This window comes from Miniopterus natalensis, chromosome 6 (genome assembly GCF_054644295.1).
Source record: "Miniopterus natalensis isolate mMinNat1 chromosome 6, mMinNat1.hap1, whole genome shotgun sequence".
NCBI classification, from domain to species: Eukaryota; Metazoa; Chordata; class Mammalia; order Chiroptera; family Miniopteridae; genus Miniopterus; species Miniopterus natalensis.
Genome location: NC_142086.1, coordinates 26829044 through 26849739, shown reverse-complemented (window position 1 = coordinate 26849739; position 20696 = coordinate 26829044). Strand labels below are relative to the sequence as shown.

The following is a 20696-nucleotide window of genomic DNA, read 5'->3' as shown; positions in this document are numbered from 1 at the left end:
AATTTCCTCTAACTTAGTGGTTTTCTTTTGAGACCAATATGATAAAAAGAACAGTAGTAACTAGGAGTCAGAAGACCTAGTTTCAAGTCCCATAGAGGCAAATCCCCAAATCTCTCCTGTGTTAGGGCTCAGTTTCCTCATCTGTAAAATGGGGAGACTATTATTCTAAATAACTCTCATGATATTTATAAATAACTCACTGCTCTTCTTACTCCACAGCTTCTCATAAAATAATCTCAGCCACTCTCGTGGTTTTAATTACCACCTCAAGGCTGGTGATTCCTGCAGCTATATTTATAACCCAGACCACTCTCCATATTTTTATACCTAAATATCAAGCAATTCATATTTCACAAATGGCTCAAATCAAAAGTGGGCTGATTCTGTCTCCACCTGCCATCTACAAAGCTGCTTCCCTGCCTGAGTTCTTGGTCCAAGTCATCCGCGCTAGAAACTGGGAGGCTTCTTGGGTCACTCCTTCATCCTATCCCTCTCTCAACAATCCATGACTTTAATCCAAACAAGACTAGGCATGGCTAATCTTGCTTCCCTCTTAGGCCTCTCGTGCTCCCTTTATCCAGCTCATGGTCTAGTTAGTACGTTCATCTCCTCAGGCCTGGAGCACTGAAGCAGCACCCAAACTGGTCTCTGTTCTAGTCTTGTCCCCTCTATTCCATCCTATGGGGTCTAAAAACCATAATGACCTTTTTAAAATTGAAAACTATCAAATCGGCCCCTGTGACTCACCTACTTAAAACCCTTCAATGGTTTCCTATTATCTAGAGAGTTAAATACAAACATGTTAAATTATTCATTTTTCCAGCCTGATCTCCTGTCACTTCTGGTATATTGGCCCAAGTCCTTCCCTAGAAGGGGACAACACTTGGCCCATATTTTCCTCTCTGCCTAGAATGTCCATCCCAAACTCCTTCTCGTTTAGCTAATTTGTACTTGTTATTTAAGATGCAATCCAGGTAACATATTGCCCCCGTTGTCTGCATGTTCTGCTAAATAATTATTAAAAGTATATCTCCTTTGTCTTTAAAACTAAATTTACTAAAATTTCCACTTGTAGGAAACACTTTCTAATGGTGGACCCTGAAAAACAAGATACCTACTAAGAAAGGCTCCCTGGTAGCTAATTGGGCTCAAAATTTTTTTTAAAAAGCCTAGCAGCCATTTCTACACAGGGCCTCTCAAGCAAACTGCATTTCAGACACACGTGTGCTCTGAACTGCCTGCCTGCCTGCCCTGTTTCTGCCGCCTGAACCTTTATAAAGGAGTTGCTGGAATCCTATTTCAACCAGTAGAACTGAGGCTTTCCCTATCCAATCAGAGCTGCACAGCTATATCTCCTCCCCCCATCAGCTTCTTCACTGACCAATCAGAGTGACTCCATTCTGACCAATCAGGACAGTGCCTTTTGGGCCAATCAAACTGCAAGGATTTGGAGTCCTCATTTGCACGAAGGCAGGCCAATCAGGAACCAGGGGCGGGGACTTCTGTCTAAATAAGTCAGCTCCCCTCTGGGTCTGGGAGAGCAGTTTCCCTTCCCAGTGCAGTGCTGAGAGTTTCCAGTTTCTCTGGAGGAGCTGAAGCACTGAAGGCCTCTCCCTGGAGCAGAGTGGAGCGCAGCAGCACAGGGCAAAGCAGATGGGCTTGAAGCAGAGCAGATCAGTGGGGATCAAAAGAGAGCCATCTACCCAGAGAGGGACCTGACCCCAAGGCAGCCTCACAGCCATGCTGTTCTCACAGCCTTGCTGTATCACAAGCTGTTTTACACTGAATAAAGTTTCCTTCTTCACTGTACCCCAAACTGGGGAACCTGTTGGCATTGAATTGGCACCAGTGACCATCAGTTGACATAATGTAACATCAAAAGAGGCTGTTATTATAGTAATAATAACTCTACATCATATATATTTTCTGCTCTATCAATTGATCCTGTATCAGGAACACAATGAGATGGGCAATGCTGATATAAGTGTGTGTGTGTGTTTTCATTGAATAGCCATTCCGTATTAGCCCCTCCAATGTGTAAACTGGTAATGACTGAGAAGGGAGGCCCAATGGTTTAAGGCAAAGAACATGGATTTTGGAAAAGAGAACTGGGTCTGAGTTTCAGCTCCAGCCCATCTGGTTTTATAATATAGGATAAGAACTCTCAGAGGTTTATATTCTTAGCCTAAATCTTTGCTATTTCCAAATATTTACATTTATAAACAAGGCTGAGGCTCTTACTGCATTAACAGTTTATTATAATGGCCGGAGCTAGGGCTTCAAAGACTAGGCCACGCCCTAGGGCAGCTCACTCAAATAGCCTGATTCCGCAAATACGAGTGATGCCGGGGTTCGCAGCTTGGTCTCTCTTCCTTTAGGCCCTAGCAATCTATACACACTCCTACAATAGTCCAGCAATTCCTTCCCTCATTACTACACTTACCTTCATAACTAAGCTTCTGTGTTCCACAGACTGACTAAAATTTGTGCCCATTTCAAATACAGTTGTGATTCCATCCTCACACAAGTTCATCCAGTAACGATATTCCTCACGCCCAGGAAGTCGATCCCAAAAGGTCCTGAAGGCTTCCCAGACAGCCTCTTGACACACTGAAAAATGGGAGAGGCATTTTAACGAAAAGTTAACACATTCTGGGGTTCTCACAATGATCATGGACCCATTTGTTCAGATTCTCAAGACACTCTTGCCCACAGTGTCCTTTCTGGAGGGGTGTGGGAATGATTCCCAGTCAAAGCTCTTCTGTTTCTGCATGTCCTGCTTAAACTTTTCCATTTCCCTTGCAAAGGGGATTGATTCACCTCCTAATAGGCGGGGTGGTTTTTTTCCTCTATCTCTTAAAAAAATAATCCATGTTTATGTTTTACAAAAGTGGAGCTGATATTGAGCATACTTCAATAGGTGAATGGATAAACAAACTGTAATACATCCAGGTGATGAAATATTATTCAGCAATAAGAAGAAATGAGCTGTCAAGCCATGAAAAGACAAGGAGAGGACTTAAATATATATTGCTGAGTGAAAGAAGCCAATCTGAGTGCATGATTCCAACTATATGACATCCTAGAAAAGGCGGAACTATGGAAATTATAAATAGATCAGCAGTTGCCAGGTGTTGGGGGTAGAGAGAAATGACTAGATAGAACAGAGTGGATTTTCAGCGCAGTAAAACTATTCTGTATGATAATGTAATAGTGAATACATGTCATTATATATTTGCCAAAACCCACATGATGTAGAACACAAGGAGTGAGCCCTAATGTAAATTATGAACTTTAAGAGTATCATGTCAATACCGGCTCATCAACCGTAACAAATGTGATACACCAATACAGGATGTGAGTAAGGGGGAAGTGTTGGAAGACAGTGGCACTATAGGTAACTCTCTGGACTTTCTCAATTTTTCTGTAAACCTAAAACTTCCCTAAAAAAGTAAAATCTATTAATTAAAAAAGATACGAGAATTCAAAAGAACATTAAATGATATCGAGGAGAAATGTCCTGTAGTAGTAAAATAAAAATGAATTCAATCCATCTACTAAGTTAGCCCATAGCATCAAATCTGAAAGGATGCTCAACAGGCTACCTGCACATTTTCTAAAGCATTCAGTGGCCAGACGCAGGACAGTGGGCAATAGATTGAGACGGGAGGGAAGAGGAGAGTAGTAAGGGAGAAAGAAGAATATAAATGGAGATCAAAGAAATTATTTTTCATCTCAAGAAGACTGAGGTCAAGCCCCTAAACTCACAGAATCAGAAGATCTAAATTCTAGCCCTAACTTGGCTGCACACTAGAGTGTTAACCATGGGTAACTTACCTAGCCATTCAGTATTTCAATGTATTCATCTCTCTTTTTTAATGGTATAAATAATTACTGCCCTACTTATCTGTGAAAGTAATTTATACACTGCGTAGTACTACCTGAATATCAGATGTTACTATCATATTGGATTCTGGTGTTCTGACAGTCGTGTGATGGAAGAAGACAGTCTAAGACGAAAATCAACTCTTAAGCTTTAACAGAGAATGAAATATTCGAGCATTGTAGGACTCTCTATCGGTTGGTTATTCAGGGTTAAACCGAACCTAGGGTTATAAACTTAATTTCTCTTTCAGTTAAAACTGTATCCTTATTACTGCTCTTTAGAACTTTTGATCCTACAACATATAGAAGAGCCCAGCAGGGACTAACTGAAGCAGAGCTGATCACTGGTAGATGCATAGCTCTTCCTTTCTTCTTGTTAAAACTTCCAAATGAAAATTAGTAAACACCAGAAGACAATGCAAAAGGGAAAGTCAGGACTGGCAAAAACAAACAAAAAGTGAATGTCTTTAACATCTGGTTATAAAATGAGGTGACTCAGAGAAAGTATAAAAAATATTGTGTGACCAAATAACTATATATCTATAAGGAATGAAAAAAAAAATCTCAATAACTTCTCCACAATATACAGAAAAATAATTTGAAATAGGAAAGCTAATACTATGAAGGCCCTAAAAAAAACACAAAATATCTACATGATTTGAGGATAGGTAAAGGTTTCATAAACAGGACACGGGAAGGAACAACTATAAAATAAAATAAATGGAATTAGAATTCATCAAAAACTAAAAACATCTGCTCATCAAAGACACTATTATTAAAATGAATATCCAAGCTAGACCTCTGGCAGAAGATATTCAAAATACATATATCTGACACAGAACTGGGATTTAGGATATATAAAGAATTCCTACAATTCACTAATTTAAAAAAAGCAAACAATTCCATCTTAAAAATAGGTTAAAGACTGGAACAGACACTTTACAAAGGAAGGGACACAAACAGGCATGCTCAAGATTCATGCATTTAAAAAGGTAAACAAATATTAAGCTCTAGTTAAAGATATTCACGCTAAGTGTATGGGGAAAATGTATTGATGTCTTTAACTTATGAAATACGTCCAAGAATTAAGATGATTGAATGGATGGCTAGATGATAGATAGACGATAGATTAGATGATAGATAGATATAGATAGATGATATAGATGATAGATAGATAGATAGATAGATAGATAGATAGATAGATAGATAGATAGATAGATAGATGATAGATAGATAGATGATAGATAGATAGATAGATAGATAGATAGATAGATAGATAGATAGATGATAGATAGATAGATAGATAGATAGATAGATGATAGATAGATGATAGATAGATATGATAGATAGATGATAGATAGATGATAGATAGATAGATAGATAGATAGATAGATAGATAGATAGATAGATAGATAGATAGATAGATAGATAGATGATAGATGATGATGATAGATAGATAGATAGATAGATAGATAGATAGATAGATAGATAGATAGATAGATAGATAGATAGATGATGATGAAGATAGATAGATAGATAGATAGATAGATGATAGATAGATAGATAGATAGATGATAGATAGATAGATAGATAGATAGATAGATAGATAGATAGATAGATAGATGATAGATGATGATAGATAGATGATAGATAGATAGATAGATAGATGATAGATAGATAGATAGATAGATAGATAGATGATAGATAGATAGATAGATAGATAGATAGATAGATGATAGATAGATAGATGATAGATAGATAGATAGATAGATAGATAGATAGATAGATAGATAGATGATAGATAGATGATAGATAGATATGATAGATAGATGATAGATAGATAGATGATAGATAGATAGATAGATGATAGATGATGATAGATAGATAGATAGATAGATAGATAGATAGATAGATAGATAGATAGATAGATAGATGATAGATAGATGGATGATAGATAGATAGATAGATGATAGATAGATGATAGATAGATAGATAGATAGATAGATAGATAGATAGATAGATAGATAGATAGATAGATAGATAGATGATGATAGATAGATAGATGATAGATAGATGGATGATAGATAGATAGATAGATAGATGATAGATAGATGATAGATGATAGATAGATAGACAGATAGATAGATAGATAGATAGATAGATGATAGATAGATAGATAGATAGATGATAGATGATGATAGATAGATAGATAGATGATAGATGATAGATAGATAGATAGATAGATAGATGATAGATAGATAGATAGATAGATAGATAGATAGATAGATAGATAGATAGATAGATAGATAGATAGATGATAGATGATGATAGATAGATGAGCATAGAGCAGCTGGTATAAGCGGTTCCTCCTGAGCACCACCAGAAAACTGTGTGAGGCGCTTGCTTACACTTCCGTTTGGATCTCTGTAAACATTTCTATTCTTAGTCCTACTCTTATACAAATGATGGTACTTTGAAAATGTTGGTATATAACAGAATTGCTGTTTGTTTTCTGTTTGAGTTTAAATAGAGAAAATAAAGGGGGTTTTACCTCCTTTTTCTTTTCTTTCTTTTTTTAATTTTTATTCCAAAGTTGCTGCCAGTGTATTGATTGCCAGTGGAGAGACATACCGCAGAGTGTTCTGTTGCCTAAACACAAAGCCGCTTTTGAATGCTGATGGTCTATTCCTTTCATAAGATACATTTTAATAACATGTGTTTATAATCCATCAAAATATGTCTTAATAAAGCTGTATTTTAAAAGGTCCAACTACAAATAAGATGTTTTGAAAGAAACTATCAATTACATTCTACACTAAGCACCCTAAATATCTGTTTAATTTTACAAATAATTAGGTTAAATGCTGTTGCTTCTTCCTTAAGTGGAGATAGTTTTCAAATCTGTTAACTAGCAACCGGTGCCAAACACTCTATGAAGGAAAAATTGGGCAAACCATTAGATTGAATAAGCTTGGTGGGAAGAGCTAAGATCATTGGTTGGACAGTAAATGGATCTTTCCAATTTCCAAGCCTTTGGTTCTATGGCACAACCAATGATCTCTTCAAAATCTCTTCTAAATCAAGACCTATGTTGAAATATTCCCCTTTCCTAATTTTCAAAAATATAGGAAATGAAATATTTACTCTTTACAGCGACAGTAACAGTTATATCAGCATTGTTGCAATCTTGATGTACTGTGCCAGCCCTTTTAACTTTAGAAAGCCCTTTTCCAACAATCCCTTTCATAGCATTTGTATTTTAAAGTCAGTTATTCTAGGAATGCTTTCTTTTTCTTTTTGTTGGCTTCTTTTTCAATAGTACCTCTTAATTTTATAAACACAAGAAGGATAATCACCACATTCCTCTGGTTACGATTGGTTATTTCCTCTTTACTATTTAACAAGCAGCTATCTAGATATTCTGGTCAACTTTTAAATAATATTTTTTAAAATCCAGGTAGTAGAAATCATATTTTGATCAATTATAAACTGTCATTCTCATCCATCTTCAGTTCCTTTATTGTCTTCCTACTCTCTGGAATTTGCCATTTCTGGCATATGCCCTGCATACAAAAGGCTAGGCCAATGGATTTCCATTTAAAAAGTAAAAAGGAAGCGTATTGCTTAATAATGTTTGGTAGCCCCCAATACAATCAAGAGATATAAATATATGCCAAAAACAAACAAACAAACAAAAAAAAGTACTATTATGCCACTTTAACAAAAAAATTGAGTATATAAATATATGTAATATCTGTTATTAAATTAAAAAAGAAAAAAAACACTTGCTGACCCACTGATCCCACTTCTAGGAATATATCCTAAGAATCCTGAAACACTAATCAGAAAGAATATATGCACCCCTATGTTCATAGCAGCACAGTTTACAATAGCTAAGATCTGGAAACAGCCCAAGTGCCCATCAGTAGATGAGTGGATAAAAAAGCTGTGGGACATTCACACCATGGAATACTGTGCAGCTGTAAAGAAGAAGAATCTCGTACCCTTTGGGACAGTATGGATGGACCTGGAGAATATTATGCTGAGTGAAATAAGCCAGGCAGCGAAAGACAAACATCACATGATCTCGCTTATACGTGGAACCTAAAGAACTTAATAAACTGATGAACAGGATAGATTCAATGACATGGAAGCATAGATGAGACTGAAGAATGTCAGAGGGATGGAGGAGGGCGGGTGGGTGGAGGGGGAGAGAGTATCCAAAGAACTTATATGCGTATATGCACAACCCAAGGACACGGACAATGGTGTGGAGAGGGACTGGGGAGGGGGATGGGACAGGGTGGAATGGGTCATTGGGGAAAAAAAGGGACATCTGTAATATTTTAAGTAAAAATAAATAAGTAAGTAAGTAAATAAATAAATAAATACAAACAAAAAGACAGCCATATTAGGGCTTTTTATTGGCTCTTGAGGGGCAAAAAAAAAAAAAAAAAAACCCAAAAAAAACCACTTGCTTTAGTGAGGGGGGAAGAGAGGAAGGGCAAAATGGAGGAAAATCAGGAGATAAATAGCAGCTCAGACTAAAGGTTCATATAGCCCAGTGCCCGAGAAACAGTAAGAGCTAAAGAAACATTTAGGGCTTTTTATTGGCTCTCGAGAGGCAAAAAGCAAAGTTTGGGAGTCCTCCAAATAGCTAAGGGATATATTATGGTCAATTAAGCAATTCTGGTTAGTAAATAGAGGAAACAGAGAATGGCTTCGCATAATAAAAAGGTATGAAGTCAAGGATAATACTGTTTGCTTAAAAATTAAATAAATAAATATAAACTAAACTAAAATAAAATCCTAGTTTTGTTGCACTAGGGTCCATTGTGACAAGTGCCATCATTTTAGTTGCCCAAGTCTTATGGGTGCCTCGACAATAACCAGCATGAGCCTATAGAATGTCTACACTATACAATATTGAAATTGATTATATATTTATGTATATAAAGAACCAAGTAGTTAAATAGGGAAGCATAGCTTGGTAAATATATGTTGTGGGTATATTTAGGCAAATTACTATAACGAAGAAGTAGAAATTATAATTACCTTATCCCATATCCTAAACTGGTATTTTTGAAGTGCTTAAAAAGATTCAAATCCTTCTCTCTCTTCAACAATGTCCACTTTCCTCTGAAGGTGAATAAATACTACACTCTTAACAAGTCCTTTGTCCGTAGCTAGTAGAAAGCTATTTGGCTCAGTCCCTGCCTAAATTAGGACAAATTTTCAATGAAAATGAGACACAACAAATGCGATGAAACCACGTCTGAGCTCCATTTCAGAGCCCGGGGGCTTGGACGTCTGCTCACCTCGGACTTGAAAGTACTTCACATGGTCTGCCACAGCCTCGGGGACGCTCTCCCCCGGGCAGACTTTGACCCCATCGGGCCGGAGAGGAGATCGCCGCCTCCGGAGCCACCGCCGCCCCTCTGCGCCCCCGAGGCCCGGCCGTCGCTTCTCTCCACCCGCCGGAGGCCGGCCTGCAGGCTCGGAGTCGGTCAGGAGAAGAGAAAGGGCGCTCTTGGGTGCTTGGGTTTCTTCTAAAGGAAGGTAGGTTTGTGCTACAGAGTGACAGCGTAAACAGGCTTCTGAGGATGAATGAAGAGAAAGCACAGAAGATAAAGAAAAACTGAGATTTGGGCCACCGTTGGGTTTTTCGAAGTCAACCTCAGACCAGAGACGCGCGTGCACTGGGGAGGAGCGAAGCTTTCCAGCTTTTCTCCATCTCGTTCCTACCCCTTCGTTTCAAGATTGTTAGTTACTGAAGCCAAGTATACATCCAATCTCAACACAAGAAAGAAAAGGAAATAAGGTTTGAACCAGGAAATACTAATGAAGAGGAAAACCAAAGCTATGGCAGAGATTTTTAAAACAGTTTAAATGAAGCAATATCAAAGAGTAATAGACTAGTATTAGATTCAATTTCTTATAGCAGTCACACCAAATATTATTTTTAGAGAGAATTAGATGCGGATATAAACGATAAAAAAACAATGTCAATGTTTAAGTACCTGTTAACGATGGAAGGTTTTCTTCTATCAGGACAAATATCAAAATACCCAAAGAAATCTTCCCAAAATGAAACATAATCATTTGGCCAAAACCAAAGGGATCAGGAGAGGCCAAAATCCTTATCCGAGCGCCCAGAGCCTTCAAGCTGCTTCTTACAGGAAAGGTCTGACATTTAAAAGTTTATGTTTGAGAATCGGCAAACATTCCAAAACCATAATAAACGAGCTTAAATAAAAATGGTGTTGTTCCAAAGTACCTCCCAGCCTTCTCTCTTCAGCACACAAAGGAAGCCGGAGAGATAAGCTAATTAGCAGATGGAGAGACTGTTTCTTTATTCTAATCTAGCCAGCTAAGCTCTTTACTAGCACTCTCCTTGCCTTTAACAAGCAGCCATTTAAAAATATTTCATGTATATTTCACTAAGTTTCACAACTTTTCTGAATCTATTAGTCAAACTTTATAGAGTCACATGTTCTCTGGGTTCTTCTGATACCTACAATTTGTAAACATAAAATGCCCCAATTGACTATACCTAATTCAGAAGTACAGAGCTACACACAAAAAATTAATTTTCTTGGAGCTGTTTCTCTTTGTAATAAATCCACTGTCCTTAAATTTCCCTCCTCGATAAAAAATTTGAAGATCTTTCACTATAACCACTTACTATGTCTCCTTCCTGCTCTATAAAATAGGATAGTATAGTAGTAGTAAAGCCAACTCAGGATAGAGCTATTGTGAGGACTGAATTAAGTAATATACAGAAAATGCTTAGACTAGTGCCTGGTGCATATTACACACACAACATAAAGGATAGCTATGTGACAACTTTTTTGCTTGATTTGGTATTAAACATGAGGCCCAGTGTCTTATCCCTTACCCAATAGGAACAGATAAAATTCTTTGCATTAAGACAGTTGCTTTCATCAAATAAACCTAGTACAAAGCAATTTAGTTAAAATCCTTGTGGAAACTAGAATTCACTATCAAATAGCAACGAATTTACCTTATATACTTCTGGAGAAGTTCTCTTTTAAAAAAAAAATAATAATGTTTTATAAAGACCTAAAGCACATTTGTCTGGAGAACCCTAAAGTGTGTTAAATCATCCTGTTTCATGCTTTAGGAAAAGCTTATCAAGCACACTTTTCAATACAAACTCATGATACAGTTGTAATAATCTGGTTATTAACAGGAAAGACTAGATAACATAGGCATGCCATTTATACAGCTTTTCCAAAAAGCTGCATTTCACACTCTCCAAGTCGATTCCCTGCTGATTGACGAGTGAAGGGACTGGACAAAGGCAGCTTAGATGCACGCCCAGTGAGGGCTGAGTGATGTGGGAAGGTGCCTGTCTGCCTGCCAGCCACACCTGGGAACACATTAGTGGCCAGGATGGGCATGGCCATATAAGCATGAGAAACCTGAATATTTAAACTTCTACACAAAGCAGCATGCTCTCTCGTCTGCTTGCCTGCGCCCCGTGACGGCTGTTGCAGGGGATGCGCTCCCCTGCACCCTCGTGGTTTACGCGGTTTGCGGCTGTGTGGGGCTCCACACAATGGACTAATGGACTTTAACTAGCTTGGATGCTGAACTACACTGGCTGCAACATGGAACAGAAGCTCTGGACGCTGGCCTTGCTTTTGGCCCTATTGGAACCCCAGCTGCACCCTTTTTGGGACATGGGACTTTGCAACCCAACGAATGCAAATAAAGCCTTTTACTACATCTCATTCTCCCACGAGAATCTTAGAAAATTCATTTTCTAAAGATATCGCAAGAACCTTCTCCCACAAGCCACAGAAGTTTGATTCTCTGGTAACACTCATACAAACCACATTTTCAGCCCTTATATAAGCTCACGAATCTAAATGACCATTAAATACATGTGCACAGCATTTGCAATATATTGATAAGAATTTTATTTGCCAAACTTGTTGAGTAGGAGGAAAAAGCTGAAAATTTTACTACACGAAATTTTAAAGTTCAAAGAAAAGCTTCAGGTTGACAATTCAAACCAAGGGAGAACTTTAAGGTGGCAAATATTAGTTGGAAATTCTTTTTGGTGGGCTATTCCAACAAGCCAGGAAATCTGAGAATCACAGTACTCTGGAAACATTTCTGTACTTAGAATGAGAAAAACCCTGGGCAAACCTTGGCTCAGATCCTGCTTTTAACACTTAATATTTGATTTTGGTAAACCTAAACTCTTTGAACTGGCTTACTCATCAAAGAAATTAGGTATGATCATCTCTGCCTATATCACTGGGTTGCTGGGAAAGATTAGGAAATATGAAAATTCTTTCTAAACTAATGTATACTGTTTGTCTTTTATTACAAGTGTTCATAAAGTTTAAAGAGGTTTCCAACTTTGGAATTCTTTTGTTCAAACTGCAGAATGAAGTAAAATTTCCCTAACTTAACTATATCACAAGTATTTACTTAAAAACTCTAAAAATGGTTATTATATTCTATATAATAGTTCATAAAATTTCAGAAACCTGTACTTTTTAAAAAACCACAATAGTATGTAAACTTCAGCTGGGTTCATTCGCTTCTAAATAGATTTACCATTTTATAAGTTCATTTTAAGTTCACGTTTAATGTAACTTAATTACAGCACTCTTTGAACAGCTGCATCTATGATACAAGGCAGTATCCTGGGAACCCAGAAGCAAAAGGGGGTTTATTAGAGATAACATTTCAGCTGGGCCTTGAATGGCCTGGTGCAGTGGCATTTCAGTCAGTAGAAGTGGAGTCAGTGGGAGGGGATGGGAGTTAGGGAAGAAACCCCTGGTCACGATCGATAAGGTAGAAAATATACCATTTGTGCAGAATATAGATATTTGCAAAAGCAAGAACAGAAGCATAGGGCAAATAGGTTAGGAATGAAGACTGAAAAGGTTGAGATAGATTATGAAATACCTTGAAGGTCTTACCAAGAATTTTGGATTTTTCCTATAGATGAAAAGATTATCTAATGTTTAATTACTCGGGAAAAATAATCCTTGAGCTTTTATTGAGATTCTTTTTAGGAAATATTTCAAAATCCCATCTAATGGTCTTTATGCTTCAAGAAATATCCCAAATATTATAAGCTGGTAAGAAACTAAACGTAAAACTCTGTGCTTAGAAATAACAAGTACCAGGTTCTCTCATTCATACCTTAATTCCAAATGAGTTGACAATCATTTATTGACTCAGCAAAGTTTTCTGTTTACTATATGCTACTAACATACTAAATACAGGAAATGCAAAATGTTTGTCTTTTAGGAGCTTGTAGTCTACAGGGGAAAATATGTATACAAATAATGAAATAAAATTGATAAGAGAAATACAAACAAATCATTATAGGGGAACAAGAGAGGTAATGAATATTCCTTTTCAGCAAGTGTGGGTGATGACATTTGAGCCAGATTTTGAAAAAAATAAAGTTGACAAGTAGTGAAAGGGTGTTCTAAGAAGAAGGATAGCATGTTCAAGGCTGGAGGTGTGGAGATACAATGTGGCAACGCCTATTCCAAACAACCACCTGTGATCTTGGGTTCCAAGTGACATTCACACTCACAGGACAACAGTCCATAACCTAGCTCCTTTCATTCGTATTAGAATGAAGCCCAGAAAACAGTGTATAAAATAAAGCACATCTTCAAATGGAGTCCCCACAGGAGTCCTGACCCTGATCTCTCCAGCCCCCGAAAGGGACGCACTCAGTTGTAAGAGCAGGGACCACCTCACGCGACCACACGAGCATCAGGGAGCCTCATCCACACAGAACCATGTTTTTCAGTAGCCCGTGGGCAAAGTTTCCAGACTTTCGCAAGGACAAGCCCAGTTACAAGAGGCTGCAGAGGGAAGCAGGGGACTGTGTTTTCCTGCGGGGTTTTATACAATCTGGTCAAGCAGGCCTTCCGAGCATGTCCACTCCCAGTTCCACAGTCCAGACACAGCTAACAATTAAAGGTCTTTTTCACCATTAAAAAAAATGTTGAATACGGCTGATATTTCACATTTATTTTAGCACAGCACATTTCCAAAGAAAAATACTGAAAGAAAGCCCAAGGTAATTTCCTATGAATAAAAGGCTTAAGCTTGGTGTTAAGCCAAAAGTAATTAAAGTATAAATTAATAATTTTATATGACTAAAAAGTAGATGACAGTGGAAAGATGAGAGAATATAGATTGAAATCAAATTAGAAAAAGTTCTGTATGACAAGTCTAGACCAATTTTCCCCCTAACAAAATAGAAAAGCTGATTTAATAAATTCATTTTAATAAATTCTTTCTAAGTTGGTTAGATATGACTTTTTTTAGGCTATCTTTTTATTTTAAATCCCAAGAGTTCTGAATTAAAAATAGTATTATCTTCTTTAGGAAGGCTTTCCCTTCTCCACCTCTCGCTACCACAATGGGAGCACACACACGAGGCTGAACTCCGTCTTGTGTTCCCAAAGAATTCTATGATTGTTTTTACCAGAGAATATAAGAGTGTTCATATGTCCACTTCTCCCATTAAACTATAAAGGATTCAGAAATAAGATCTATCATTCATTTTATTGTACCTAGAAAACTGCCAAACATTTCCCTGAACTGACAATCAAATTAACTACATGCTTGTTAAACTGGAAAAAAAAAAATTAATCTAAGCATCACTTACATGATATGCACTGGCCACTGTACAATTCAAAATTCATTTCTAAGACCGGCACACATTTCTTTAAAAAATTACACCTCAATTTAATGAGTTGGAAATGTGTTTAATATAAAATGTTGATATTCTCAAAGCATTTCCACATGAATTTAGGAAAATGAATTTTAAACAATCTTCAAAACATGATCAAAGACAGTGGTATCTTTGAAAAACATACAAACAAAAAAGTTAAGAAGTCACAAGAAGATGTATTATATACTTGCTTTCCCAAAATTAGATGTACAAAATAATTAATAGTCACCTAAAAAAGTCCCCTCCCCCCACACACACACAAATTGGGAATGAAACATGTAATTATAAGCATCTTTATAGGAAATCTCCAGAAGACAAATATCTTTAACAATATAAAGATGGTGACAAGATTAACAAAAGCTTAAGAACACTGAGGCTTAACTGACAATATCAATTCACATGATTTTGAAATAAAATGTTCCTATTTTTAACTTTATCTGAAATTGCCTTTGCTTTGCTGCTTTATATACAGTTACAATGTAAATCCAAGAGATGCTTAAAACAGAAGATTAAAATATGCTTAAGAAAAACATTTTTCTTATCTGAGAAAATACATTATAATTGTCCCTCAAAATATTCCTGATAATATTAGAAGGTTGTGAAGTATTTATATAACACCACCCTCATCACATGAATTCATAACTGTTACCTGAACAATTAATAAAAAAATTTAGTTCCATGGGGATTACAAGTCTCTGAAAAGCACAATTTAAAAATATAAAAGCAATGAGAGCAATCTGGCTTTGCAGATGAATACTGGGTAACAGAGCTATAAAATTATATATTTAGTTCTAACAATAAATAAGACTTTGAGGGTATTTTTTAATTAAAATTATAAGGACACCAATTTTATCTAATATACTTACATAACCTGTGTACATATATTCTGGGATAATGTAGGAGTCAGTATATAGCTATACTTCAAATGAACTAAGTTGAGTTACATATATAATTTTTTAAACCTATTTTGTATAGCTAAATTTTTTTGTTCCAAATTTCACCCTGAATGAACTAAATTCTCAGATCCCCACATATGACATAAAAAATTAAAAAAAATTACAGCAGAGTAATGGTTCCATTTAGCAATTGAGAAAAATAAGCTGCGCTTTGAAAGACTGAACTTTTATCATTTTGCTAACATTATGTCTTTTGCACTATACAGAAGGGATGCCACAAATGGCATTTTCTGAAGCCTTGATACTAAATTCTTTAAAAAAAAATACACAGTATTCATACTGCATGCTTGAGCTGCAAAGAATAGAATTACAATATAGTGTGACTTGTCAAGAAATCTGACAAGCACTGGGGCTGGCATGGGGGAGGACCTAACTCCCCTCAACTCCCGTTATGTGGAAGTACAGATCACATAGTTTTATTATCTACAAAAACATTCCCACATTACATATTACTATTGCATAATCCAAGCATATTAAATCAGAAAAATATCAAATATTTATGAAATTTTCATTTCTAATAAGTTTATGTATATTACCCCCCTATGAGATCCCAACAATTCTAATAATACACCTTATATATTTTAAATAACATTCAATGACTTATAAAACTACTGCAAGTTATTTTCTTCTCTGAGCTGGCTAACACAAATGCTGGTAAGCAGCTTTCCCGTAATCACACAGAACATCTGTCATCTTTGCACAGATTAACTAGCTGCTGCTGCCCTTCTGTTGCTGTAAATGAAGTTTCAAAATGAGCTCGCGAATATCCTCCCGTTTGGTCTTTATTACATGACGAGGAAACCATTTCTCCAAATGAATTGGAAGTTCAAAGTTAACAATAGGATCCTAAAGAGAGAAAGGAAAGAATGCAATCATTTCACCGGTATGCTTCAAATTTGCTTGAATTTTACTTTTACAAGAAATGAGAAATTGCCAACTTTATTTAAATAACAGCTCTTTAAATGAGATATCAATCACACAGCATAAAATTCACCTAAAATATTCAATTGAATGATTATATTCACGGAGTTGTGCAACCATCACCACAATTTTAGAACATATTCATTAAATTGCTAGCTTTTGAACATTAAAATTAAATCCTGTTTGTTCTGCTACAATGGTGTTTAACTGAGTAGTGCAAAACAGAATTAGTAAATAGAAAATGATTCAGCACAATGCAGAAGTCAGGTTGATTTGAACACAATTTTTTCCAACATGTTAATATTTTGAAACTGTTAAAACAAAGAAAAAGCCTTAGCAGTAAACGAAGAATCTCAGATTTTTTTTAAAAAAAGCATATAAAATACTGCAGAAGGGCCTCTTAGAATGCAAGAAATAGCTAATGTAATGGCTTCATGAACTGCTGTATTTTCCATTAGTTAAGCTTAACCAGGAAGGTGCGAGTTACAACTGCAAAGACCTTCCCCGTGTTTAAAAAAAATAAATTAACTGCCAAAGAAGGCTACCCCTAGATCATGTTTATAAATTTGATGAAACTATTAGAAGCCAGATATAAGAAGGACTTACATATGGAAGAAATTAAGAGTATAGAGCTGAAAGAATGGACTATGATTCTGGGAGCAAATATCAGCAGAGATTTAACCATGCGAATATTTTTTAGAAGTAATATTGCTTTTGTCAGGGTTTAGTTACAAGTTCCACAGGTTTTGAGTGGTCCCTCCCAAACCTATTATTTTTCCACTGAGGCTTAGCTATATTAGTGCAAAAATTTGTAAAACACAAGGTTTCGTTTTTAAGTTCCCCCCAACCCCAGAAATCCTAAATAATACTACAACCTATATTAGTATATTCTACTAATTGAGGCTATACAAAGTAGAATTATACAACAAACTCAGATATGTTAAGTAATAAGGCACTTAAATATTCTAAAAATAAAACCATCTCTTTGGAAAGAGTATTAGATGACCAGAATTGTCACCCTTTAATGAAGTTCCAATGTGAAAAAAACAAAATACATTCAATGACTTCCATAACCATATTCTGCAATAAATTATCATTCCTCTCCAATTATACCAGAAGTTGTAACTGCACCTTACACTTCAAAGTGTAATCCTTACACTTTAGAAGTACCTTTAAAGGATTTTCTAAAGCAAGTATAAATACCCTGCTCAATATACCAACTACACTGGTAATGACTGAAGTAATAAGCTGACAGTTCAAAAAGCAAAGAGTGATTCTTTGCTATTTAAAATTTCTTCTTTAATATCGCTAGCTTCCATAGAGTCTGATGAGCTAGAAAATAACACCCATGCTTGTTTTTGTACTTATCTAGTTTATGGTTTTCTGAACTACTTGACTACATGAATCTAGTTCTGAAAATGTTTCTTCACATTTCTGCCTTACTACTCTCTGCACGCACCCCCCCCATCCCCCATGTAATTATTCTGGAATTCCAGGTATATGTAAATTAGACTTTTTTACTATATTGCACTTGTCCTTTATACTGTGTTCTTTTCTTTACATTCTCTTTTCTCTCTGAGAAAATCAGATACTTTTTACTGTCTTTTATTGAAGTTTACTCATCCTGTCTTCTGCTATATCCAGTCTATTAAACCTATCCAATAAGTTCTTAATTTCAGATATATCATTATACATTTTCAACTCTAGAATGCTTACTTGATTTTCTTAGATTTCATCTCTTCATTCATTTTGTTCATCTTTGATTTTCTCTAACATATTAATCAAATCATTTCTAAATTCTTTTTTTTTTTTTAATATATCTTTATTGATTTCAGAGAGAGGAAAGGAGAAGGAGAGAGAGAGATAGAAACATCAATGATGAGAGAGTCATTGATCGAGCCCACAACTCGGGCATGTGTCCTGACCGGGAATCGAACCCCGATCGCCTGGATCCTAGGTCGATGCTCAACCACTGAGCCACACCTGGCCGGGCCATTTCTAAATTCTTATCTGCTAATTCCAAAATCTAAATTATCTGTGATTCCATTTCTTTTCTTTTTTTTTCTTGATTACCTATAACATTTCCTGCTTCTTTGCTTGCCCAGTAATAATGGAAACTGTGAATAAGAAGCTTACTTATATCTTTACATACCTTAAAGAAGCTTTCCACATACTGCAGTAAATATACTCCACAATCACTGCTATTATCTTGTTTAGGAACTTTAGGGCATAGGTCCACCATGTTTGTTTTGCTGAATTCACGATGAGTTTTTCGTTTAACTTCCCACTCTACCTCTAAATACCTTAAATCACCAAAAAGTAGAGTGACTTGAACAGAAATTTCTTTACTATTATGCAACACTTTCACAAAAGTGAAAAAACATTTGCTTCCAGATGTGTTAGCTCAAGCCAAATTTCCAAAGACTAAACTTTCACAGTAGAAATTACAATATGTTAGGCTTCAAAAGTCCTACTTTAAAGTATATCATCTTAGTTTCAAACTAAAAGCTAGACCTTTTTCAACAACTCAACTTTCACAACTCAAAAACATAGTCATTTATATCACCAAGTAAACTAACAAATTATTTTAAAACTTTAGCTGTTAGTTTTTCCAGATCCTTAGAGTAAATTATAAAATTATACACACACACGTACACACACATAAGAATGTGAGGGGTTTTTCCCTAAAGTATTACTTTTGATAACCACTAACATTTGCACTGCTCCTTTGTAAAGTTACATTTTCAATTATGAATACAAATTCTGAATTTACTTTTGACAGTCCTTGAGAAATATTAATACTTGAATATTAACACATAATAGGGGATATTTATTATTGATTAGATGTATAGGCCTCACCTAAATACATAATAAAATATAATTTTGATATAGTCTTTTCAGTAATTCTTAAGGTAGCATCAAAATTATTGAGATTTTTAGGTAAGAGACTGAAGGGCAAACCGTAATTACTTACTCTCGTAAATTCTGAACTGTGTTTTGTATAGAAGCAGCTTTCAAGGAGTCTAGTATGAGAATGCATGGCCTATAAAGAGCAAAGGAAGAAATCAAGATGTATGTATTTGTATATGAAGTGAACCTAAATATCTGAAAATATTATTACAGCATGTACCTACCTTTTACACATTTTCTTTGGTATTGACATGCTCGTCTCAGTACTCTGAAATAACATGAATTTTTATGACTTCACAATTAAAGCGTTTGAATAAACTGTTATTCAGATGCTCTCTAAAGTGTTTCAAACAACTTTGAAATTAAAATTTCAAATAAGAGTTCTTTTCATAATCTAAAGTGAGCTAAATTCATTTTTCAAAATTCACTGATTTATTTTCTTATACTGGTGAAACAATAGTTTATACAGTTTTACATGTGGCCCCCAATAAGTTATGAACTTTTAATGTGTTCTAAAAAACAACTTTAATTAATTACTTCTATTCAGAGTTATCATCTTTAGCAAAGGTAAACAAGTAAATTTAACCTATGCTTACATACATTCTCTACCTCAATAAATAATGTTGGTAGAGACACATTTCTTCCCTCTGAAGCACAAAAAGCAGAATATTAGTGTACATTAAGGGGAAAGGGATGGGTGTTTTGTTGATAAATTTGAGAAACAACAGGTTAAACTTAAACACTTCATTAAAGCAGAACTTCTCAGTATCTTTCTTATTCTAACATAACAGTGAATCTCTAAGACGGAAATAGCACACAGGGTTTGCCCAACTTAACTGACCTTGGAATCCCTTTTTATCACAAACTGCACCTTAGAATAAGTATTCCAAGGAACCTAATTTGAAAAACCTGGCCTAGAGGCAAGAAGGAACTCCCTTATCCTGCGACTGTGACAGAAGAAAAGGAAATCACCTTCTTTCTGACTGTCCTACACCAGTGACAGTGAAGACACAGACCTGACTGTCTATACTTACCCAGAATTCCTTCCATGGCTACCTTAACCAATTAAGACACCAAATCTAGACCATGCATACTAGTTTGGAGGCCCTTATATAGAAAAGTTAACAGTATTTAGTCTTAGAAATCATACGGATTGACCTTGAGTCTATTTTGAATCATTTTTATGAACAGAAAGTAGAATATAAAATATGCTTGCTTAGCTTATTCATTACACTAAGTTCAAAAAACTGCTAACATAAGGAAGAATAAATCTGATC

The 20696-nt window shown here is 35.7% G+C and overlaps 2 protein-coding genes across 9 annotated transcripts in view; both read right to left on the bottom strand.

The window, feature by feature from the left end:
* The window catches only part of IMPG2 (interphotoreceptor matrix proteoglycan 2), a 56603-nt gene extending 46567 nt beyond the window's left edge, over positions 1-10036 (bottom strand). Inside the window, exons 1-3 of the mRNA XM_087817857.1 lie at positions 9906-10036; positions 9204-9434; positions 2444-2610 (exon numbers count right to left, since the gene is read on the bottom strand). Of these exons, the coding sequence (XP_087673983.1) occupies positions 2444-2610; positions 9204-9434; positions 9906-9987 (480 nt within the window). The 5' untranslated portion in view covers positions 9988-10036. The remainder of the gene's footprint in view (positions 1-2443; positions 2611-9203; positions 9435-9905) is intronic.
* Positions 10037-14645: 4609 nt separating this feature from the next.
* SENP7 (SUMO specific peptidase 7) overlaps positions 14646-20696 on the bottom strand; it is a 106653-nt gene continuing 100602 nt past the window's right edge. For all 8 annotated transcript variants that reach the window (XM_016199688.2, XM_016199689.2, XM_016199691.2 and 5 more), the window contains 4 exons: positions 19644-19687; positions 19484-19552; positions 18662-18812; positions 14646-16434 (listed from right to left, as the gene is read on the bottom strand). In XM_016199688.2, coding sequence (XP_016055174.2) covers positions 16297-16434; positions 18662-18812; positions 19484-19552; positions 19644-19687 — 402 coding nt within the window. In that variant the 3' untranslated portion in view covers positions 14646-16296. The remainder of the gene's footprint in view (positions 16435-18661; positions 18813-19483; positions 19553-19643; positions 19688-20696) is intronic.